The sequence below is a fragment of the Sesamum indicum genome, linkage group LG11 (genome assembly GCF_026168435.1).
Source record: "Sesamum indicum cultivar Baizhima isolate 11 linkage group LG11, ASM2616843v1, whole genome shotgun sequence".
Taxonomy (NCBI): domain Eukaryota; kingdom Viridiplantae; phylum Streptophyta; class Magnoliopsida; order Lamiales; family Pedaliaceae; genus Sesamum; species Sesamum indicum.
This window is the reverse complement of record NC_142667.1, coordinates 7,027,886-7,037,195: the sequence shown is the minus strand read 5'-3', so window position 1 is coordinate 7,037,195 and position 9,310 is coordinate 7,027,886. Positions and strand designations below refer to the sequence as shown.

General features: G+C 35.2%; 1 protein-coding gene across 1 annotated transcript; it reads right to left on the bottom strand.

Annotated features, from left to right (window-relative positions):
- Nucleotides 1–5,259: 5,259 nt before the first annotated feature.
- On the bottom strand, nt 5,260–8,757 carry LOC105173362 (FT-interacting protein 1). The gene has a single exon (XM_011095071.3). The coding sequence runs from the start codon at nt 8,506–8,508 to the stop codon at nt 5,392–5,394; it is 3,117 nt and encodes a 1,038-aa protein (XP_011093373.1). The 5' UTR covers nt 8,509–8,757; the 3' UTR covers nt 5,260–5,391.
- Between the last annotated feature and the right edge of the window lie 553 nt (nt 8,758–9,310).

The following is a 9,310-nucleotide window of genomic DNA, read 5'->3' as shown; positions in this document are numbered from 1 at the left end:
ATATTTATTTAACAAGCGTAAAAATTGCAGATTGGATCACACAATAATTTAAAAATTAAACAATCACCTCAACCTTAACCAGAAAATAATGAAATTAGCCTGACATATTAATAGAAGAACACACTAGAAAGTGGAATTCCATTAACTTTGGGCAATGAATTAAAACTATAGAGAGAATATGAAAATAAAGTTGTCAATTGAATTCAAGGTGTGTTCACAAATTGAGATACTCCCCCTATTTATAATAAAAGCCTCCTACGAATCTAGACATAGGGGGGTAAAGTACATGATTGATTCTTAAAATGTCAAAAAATCATCCCATTATATCAATCACATATTTAAAGGCATGCGTTCCAAAATTCAGCAAATCATTCCTTTTTCTCTGGTGAAAATCGCATCTTTTCTTTTCTTCATCAGTGTTGACTGAAGCATTGACCGTGGGCACGTTTTGTCAGTCCTGCAAAACTATCTTGAAATCTTTTCTTCCCTTATTTGATACCTTCAATTTTCATTTTTAGCTTGATTTTGCCATATTTATCCCATATCAAATCTTTTTAGCTAAAAATACAATAAATCCACATGATTAGGAATATTTTAGCTCAAAAAGGAAGGTAAAATCACCATAAAATCATGACAATTTGTGTAGTTATCAGCGGGGCGTCTACGCGATCTTTGTAGGTTGATTGACTAGGTATCAGATCAACTGAACTGACTCACAGGGATCATCATATGGAAGCCTTGGAGGCTTGGTCGGTATGACTCGAATCCCCGATTATGGTAGTACTAGAGAGTCCTCAAAGTTGAGAAATTACAGCAGTCATGTGCATACGACGATTGTATTTTAGATTTGCGCGAGAGGTGATTGTTCATAGACGTGATCATCATAAGCCTTGTCCAGTGCAGTTGGATTATGTAGCAAGAATGATGAGTTCCAAAGGAGGATCCGTCCCCGATCAGTATGTGACTGAGGTATCTCCTATGCACATATAGATGCGTTCACACCTTATGAACCTGTGTCCATAGTCATTGATCGAATAGGAAAAGGAGGTTCCTATGTCGAGAAACTTAGCGTAACGCGATCTCAAGTATTAAGCATAGATGCCTAGTCTAGGATGGGAATTGACACCTAATTTCATACCCTAAACTAAGGTTGGGAGACGGTAGACGGTAGGTGGAAGGATCGTACTCGTATAGACTCGAGATCCTAAATGTTCACATGGACATTCACCTAGTGTCTAGTACCATGGACCATTCCTAGACGGCCACCCATAGTGACGGGCTTTCTTTATTAAGTGTTAATGAAGAATTATCAATTAAATTAAATTTAATTAATATTAGTGTTAGACACTAACCCAAGTCAAGCTGAAAGGTGAACCTAAATAGTCACACATAAATTACAGAGAAAGAACGAGGAATTAAATTGAAATTAATTCCACAAGTAATTAGATTACTTACAAATGAGAGCTTCATTGGACGGAACGCCCAAGGATAAATTAATGGAATTAATTTATATTGGGTTTGTCCTTGTTATATAATAAGTTGGACCTTATTAATTAATAAAGACAATGAGGGTTTATGTATTTAATTGGATATAATACATATTGGGCTCAATTGGATGGATTTTTATTAAAATTAAATTTAAATAAAAATTCATTGGACTTGTATTTTTTAGCATAAAAATCGGCCAACCCACCCCTTTTGAGCCCATTGAAAAATTGTATGGAAGAAAATAATTGACTAGCAAATTGTATTTTGAAAAGTGCAATTTTAGTCATTTCTTTATTGAAATTAAGAAGACATATATATAGATGATTGAATGTATCTAAACATATTCATGTACATCTATACAAGTTATATATATATATATATTATATTGTGTATAATTTTATTTAAGGGAATTATTATTATACAATATACAACAAAAACAAAAACTCTCTCCTTCCTACACTCTCCTCTCTGTCGTCCCCTCTCTCTTGCTCTTGGAGAACTTTTTTCTCTTGTTCTCTTCTAGCAAAGAGAGCATTGTAATTTTGATTCCAGTAGTGTGGACAAATTAGAGGGTTCCTGTGTTGGAGCCTCAAGTGAACAACCTTTCAACCGAATAATAGAAAAACGAAGGTATTGTATTTCTACTTTCTTGTTATTTTCGGTTTATGCATATTTACCTCAACCCTGTATATGTTTATTTTATTTCTCTATACATTGAACGCCCAGAAGGTTTTACCCTTTGGATGCGTTATTTTATGCTTTAATTTCAATTATTATGCGTTTTCATTCTACCGCTTCGCTTGCGCATTCCCGGACCATACCACGCAATCTTTCATACATATAGTCACATTCTCATACCATTATCGGGTTATGATGTTGTGTATCACGTAAGTCATAAGTAGTGTCTTTTTCATGCACTTTTATAGTTTCATTTGTCGTTTGTTTTATAATTTTTTTTTCCTTCGATGTAAGTTGATGGTCGATGCTCGATGGACTTCAATTCAATTTGCTATATGTATTATTTGGATATTGAATACTATAGTCGTACTATTAAATTTGAATTTAAATTAAATGAATGGATTTTTACAGTGTTCTTTTCTTTTTATTTGAAATTTTGAATTGTATTCGTAAATATTCTTTTCATTATACATTTTATTTTTTGGTATTTTGATATTTTGGTACATGTATTTTTGGATAAAATTGAAAAATACTAAAATATTTATATATTTAAAAAATTAGTTTTTTCGATTAAAAAATCAAAAATTACCAAATAGTGTTCGATTTTTTATTTTTGAAAATGGTGAATCAAATTTTCGGTTAATCGAAAATTTGGTTCGGTTGACCGAACTGAACTCCTCTAGGCATCAACTAAAGAAATTGAATTTTTGTCATGGATAATTACCATAGCTAAAAGTGAAAAAGCACATATAAATAGTTTTTCAGGAATAATTATACAACGACTATTAACCGTAGTTTTAGTAGGCGAGACCAAAACATTAGTTATAGTTAAAATAATGGCAAGTACTTTAGTCATGACTAAATATGATAAATATTTTGGCCATAAATAAGACCTTGACAAATATTTATTCAAGAATTATTTGTTTATTTTTTTAAGAATACAAGTTTCCTTAGTAAATATACATACAAAACTAACAAATGTTTAATATTTAACTTAGATACTTGACAATAGTTATATTTTCAAACTCGGGAAGAAAATATACATCATAAAAAGAAGTTCGTGATTATAAATCCATTATATATCTTTCACTTGAGTTACCTAAAGTTTCAAAATTATAAATTTACTTGATAGTTTATTTGATTTGGATGATTGCATTTGAAAAGATTGTTAGAATTTTTTTTTTAAAGTTTTAAGTTGATCTCTATATATGAAATGCTCTTGAATAGTAATTAAAATTTAATTTTTCATACAAAATTTATTTAAAATATATAAAAAAAAAATCAAACCTTTAGAAGCTCATTGCATTTGTTTCATTAATTTGCAATTGCATAAAACTTCAAACTTGTATTTTTTTTCCTAGTAGAGAGTATAATATACTTTTATGTAATCAATTATCAATTATTTTATAAGTTAACTTTTTCAACTATAGCAAATAATATATTGTTGAAAGTAAAATCTAACTTAATTTATCATAATTAATTAAAATAAATATACACTAAGTAAATATTTTCCTATTAAATGAAATCTGATATTGTTATTAATATTGTATTTGTGCAATTCAGTATGTCCTTTTACATATAGGCTCTAGCTTAGTAATTATTAATCGATTACTCTGTTTTTAAGAAAATTCGATTTATTTGAATCTCAAAAGATCTTGGATAAATTTATTGTGACTACATAAATATTACAAAATAAAATGAAATAAGAAGAGTAATAAGTATTATTGATCAATTGTGGTTTATTTAAATTTTAATATGTGCCAAGTCGATAATTCTAATATCTATGGTCATAACATATTGAATGACGTAATTATTAATAACTATTTTTACAATACCTATTACATTTTTATTGGTACCATATTAATCAAACTATAGTATGTAATACTAAAGTTTTAGAAAACCTTTTTTCCGCTCACAATTTTTTCAATAGTATAGAAAATGTTTATATATATATATATATATATATATTTTTTAACAATAAGCAATTTGTCATATATTGTTGAAAAAATTATATCGTCTGTATTGACATTTTGTTCTCCAATATTAGAGATAAATGAAAAAAAATCACATAATGTACGGAATAGTTACACTTTAAATCCTCAAATAATTGGTCACGTTTGTTTTTTAACCTGTTTTACTCTTCGAAATATTTATTTTACACGATAATTTATTTAATAAACTTCATTTTTCATCTAACTTATTTTAATATGACAAATGATCTAACTGATTCTCGTTTATATCTACGTTGGAAAATTTATTGACGCATTAGTCTTTTTAATTTTCATGAATTTTTTTAATTATTTTGTGTTATATCATAATGGTACTTTATTTTTTAATTATTTTTCATGTATTATACTATGAATATAATATTGAAAAAGATTAATATAAGTAAATAACTTCAATGTGAAAAGAAATTAATATGAGTAAGTATGAGTGATGTCAAAAGTACTTCATAAGAGTAAATGATAAATGTAAAAAGTAACTAATATGGGTTACAAGTATTATTTTACATAATTATTCTTAAAAATAATATTATTATAAGGTTAATTTAGGCAAATCAAATAAAAAAAAAAAAAGAAACTTTTAGAGCGTTCATACTTCTATAAAGGGAAAAATGCAAACAACCCCCTTGTGATATCGCAAATGAGCAAATTACCCCCTTATGAAAAAACAAGTAGCAATTTATCTCCGTGTATTTTTCAAAATATAACAATTTACCCCCGTATGATTTTTAAAATGAAATAATTTACTATAAGGAGGTAAATTGTTTCATTTTAAAAAGTGAAGGGAGGTAAATTGCTATATTTTTTTATTAGGGAATAATGTGCTTATTTTCAATATCACAGTGAGATAAATTGCTATTCACCCCTTTTATAAATATACAGATAAGATAATCGGTTGGATTTGACCAAAATTAATAAAAATTTACACATCAACTCTGAAAAGTGTTGAGCATGTTTGATGTCTGAAGTTTCCGTTTCTCATCGTATACAGAAGTGCAAGTAATCAGAAAACCAAGACAAGCATTTTTAGTCGTGCCTGACAACTTAAACTGACTACAACAAAATAATTACGACAACAGAACACAAACCGTGAACCAATAACACATTACTCTATTTATTGAATTCCTATATAAAAGCATGCATACATCAACTCAAACAAACATTACAAAAGAAAACAACACACAATTCTCCAAACCATGCATCCTTTGACAATCATCCCATATCACAGCATGCAGTCTGTTCTGGCAGTCAATCTCCTGAAGAAATTACTAGGAACAGACGGTAGCTTGCTCCTGAACCTCGGATGCCTCAGCACATACAGTCCTGCAACAAGAATCACGACATGAATCGGGGTTACGTAAAGCACCACTGCAGCACAAACACAGAACAAAATGAACAAGCTGGTTGCTCTTGGATCCCTCCAGCTTAGCAGAGATTGAAGCCTTTCCCCCTGTGTTGCTATGTCTCCTGCCACTGTCTGAATCCTGCCTGCAATGCTTCTCAGCCTGTCGTACCTCATCCGGACAACATCCTGTTGCCTGGACGTGGGAAATGTGTCGAATTCTTCATCTAGCTCGTCTGGATGGACTGCTTCGGCCCATGATAGCTTTGTGTCCATGTGGGGTGGGTGCCTTGGTCGGTACCTGTAGTTCCATAGCCCGATAAGGAATGCGTAGAGGAAGAACGTTGGTAGTATCAGCTCCGGGTACCAGAGCAGTATCAGAAACAGGACATGGACTAAAACTGAGGTGATGGGGTTCTTCCAGTTGCAAACGTCGTTAAACCACCGGTTCACAGATACCATACCGGAGAGGAGAGACATGATCCTGAAGAAATTAGCTTTGCTTCTTCTCATGCTCCACATGTGGGAGTCGACGTCCAACATGTACTCCACAACTTCTTTTCTGAGTGGGGGTTCGGCCCGACCAAGTCTTGCAGCTACAATGCTCATGGCCTGGTACCTTAGGCTGTCAAGCTGGTTGACGGTGAAAGGATGTAAATAGTGCATTTTGGGGAGTAAAGGGCGGCCATAGAGGTATATCATGTGAGCCAGGGAGAGGGTGGTAAATCTAACTGCTAGTTGGAGTTCTCCCATCTTCTTTAGGCCTGATGGGTGTAAAACAAGAAGGGGATAGGAATGTGTGTAGACTCGGTGTGCTTCCAACGTCGACAACCTTATGCGTACTTTTCCAATGCGCAAGTCTCGTGCTGCACCAGCACCAGGCTTCTCTGTTCCTAAGTGGCAATTGTCAAACACCCCCAGTGTTAAGACGGTGCAGGGATCATAGACTTCCCACGTGTACTGTTCGTTCCATTTGGGGCTGAAGTTGTCCAGAATTGTCCTTGTTCGGACCCATTTCTGCCCGTATTTGGCTACACAATAGGCATCTGTGCTTCCTCTCCCATCCTTCATCTTCATGGGGAGAAGTCCTTGAGCACCTAGTATTCCGACTTCAAGTACTCCCACTGGAGGCTTCCATAGCTGCTTTGCTGTTGGTCGTTGATCGCTTATATACATTGTCGACTCGTCCATTACATGATATCCACCTTCAAGACACACCCTTAAGTGTATTCTGCTTGAAAACTTAAGCTCCTTTCTCCTGTCGGCTTCTAACATACCGAATCCAAACTTTTCAAGGTTGAACCAACGAGAATGCAGGGGCCGGTGGTCTAGCCTCTTCTCAAAAACCGTCAAAGGTAGACTTATTCTTCCCAATACCTCATCTTTGGAAGGATGCACTTGGTCCTCAACAGTGAGGACAAGCTGCTCTTCAAACGGTTCTGCAGCGACAAAGACTAGATCTTCATTCCACAGAGGATTTGCTGTCCGAGCCGGGCATATCCCAGTTCTCAGCACCTGATTTCCCACCTGAACTTTCACAAAAACTTCTGGCAAGCGGCTGCGATCATTTGGAATGATGTCCTGAGCTTCAATCACATTCACCCTTAAGTACCAAAGTTTTGGAGAGATGTATACCTTAGACCTGACGTTGAAAACTCCCTCCCCATAAACGGAAGCAGCATCTGCATGCCAAGCGTCGGTAAAGGCCTCATCAGCTTGAGTTCCCATCCACACTGCAACCATGATTTCTCCCCTCACCTTGCCGTCTCCACGCCTATCCTCCAGTCGGTACCACTGAGGCGCTAGAGGGCTGTCAGGCGGCACCCTGGTTGGGACCTCGTTCAAGTCAAAAACAACCCATCCAAGATAATCGTCCCTTCCCACCATCTCTTTATCCTTCACAAAAACTTCAAGAACTGATGACTGTATCCGCTCTTTGGAGAAGGCAAATACTTGGTTCCACTCAGGATTCGTTTTCCTGTCAAGATGTCTCGTTCTTCCTTTATAGTTCCCAAGCTTCACTTCCACATATGGGTCACAGCTGGCAGTGATGGAGCTTGGTGGAAGATCTTTGGCCTTGACTACACGGACATACAGATAGAATGCCTGCTCAACAAGGTCGAACGTGTTCGTCATTCTTTCACCACTCATCCATCCTCTTCCACCATTCGGCCAATGCTCGCCAAGCTGGGGATTTGCTTCCTTCACCTCAAAGTCATCTTCATTGCTAGCACGAGCTTGTAAGCTAATCGGACGCTGCATTGTTAACTGCACTCCCTCTGCCCTCTTCCCCAACAAAAAGCCCTGTTGGTGCAGGACTTGGCTCTTGTGAACGTGATGAATAGTTTCTGGTCTAATTTCAGCAGTCTCTTCAATCTCACTCGTAGATTCTTGCGTTGGAATGTCACTTCTAGAGTCAGCCTCTGTCTGGTTGCTATCAGATTCAACTAAAGGAAGTTCAGAATTTCCATTATTTTCTATGGACTTGATAGAATCATCAGCAAGAGAGGCTTGAGAAGGTGGAGAAGTAGGAACTGTATCTGTAACTTTGGGAGGTCTAGAGTGTACTGGTGGTGGCTGTGCTAAATTGAGCAGAGAATTTGGCTCAGGTTCAGGTGAGATATAGATTTTAAGGCCAATTTCACCTCTGACAAACGAAAAAAGAGACTTCGACTCTAGCTGGAAACGCTGATAAATGTCGTCTCCTTTCCTAACAACATTCGAGCAAGAAATCCTCACTCTTCCAATAAAGTTCCTGCCTGCAACAGGTCTTCTCTCATGGTAAACAGAGACTTCAATGTGTTGATGATGGTAGTTTTTTGTTATGTCGAAATCAAAGAGGAGTTTCTGGTTCCAAATGGGATTGAGGTTTCTTGGGATAGTTTTGGTTCTGCTGAGCTGATTGTCGAAATCGACTTCTACATATGGACTTGCTGATCCTGCACCATCTTTGGGCACAAGACCATGAGCATCTATGACTTCTACCACCAGCTTCATGCTCCTTTTCTGCTCACTTGGCTCCTCTGTTAAGTTACCCTGGAAATGGCTGCTTTCAAGATATCTCTAACTCCATTCTGAAGCAAAGATGAACATGTTTAGAGAAAAGGCAGTCTGCTAACTATATAAAAAACATATCCTCTCTCTCTCTCTCTCTCTCTCTCTCTCTTGTTTGAAGAAAAGAATGATTTGCTGAAGAAGCTGCACATGAGAGTGCTGCAGCAGACATTTTTTAGACAGAAATGGAGGGAAGGTATAAAGCTCTTTGTGCTGAAGTTCTAGAAAGAAATGAATCCATGAGATGTTGGAAAGGAAGATTTTAATTTTTGTACTTCAATCTTACTACGTTCATCTGTATCAAGCCAGACAAATTAAAGAAAAAAGAAGAATATCCCCAAGACATGGGCTCAATCTTTGTGCGCTTAGAATCTTCAGGTAAATTGCAATCTACCTACTCATGTTATGAAAAATAGACAAGCAGTCCTTCTGTATTTTTCAAAGTACGACAATTTATCTCTCTGTGTTTTTAAAATTGAAGCAATTTACTTCATTAAACAGGGAGGTAAATTGCTTCATTTTTTAAACACAGAATATAAATTGCTATTTATTTTTTATAAAAGAATGATTTACTCATTTTCAATATCTAATTGCATTAAACCATACCTTTTCCCTTTTCCTGGTATAGATGAGCTAAAGCTGATTCAAACTTCATTTTAATATACATACTATGACTTAATCCATTTTTCTTTTTCTTTTTCTTACCACAAAATCTGTGCATTTGGTAACTAATTCTTAACGAATG

Excerpts from the sequence above, each read along its gene's own strand:
- LOC105173362 (XM_011095071.3), bottom strand. The coding sequence starts at position 8,508 with ATGAAGCTGGTGGTAGAAGTCATAGATGCTCATGGTCTTGTGCCCAAA.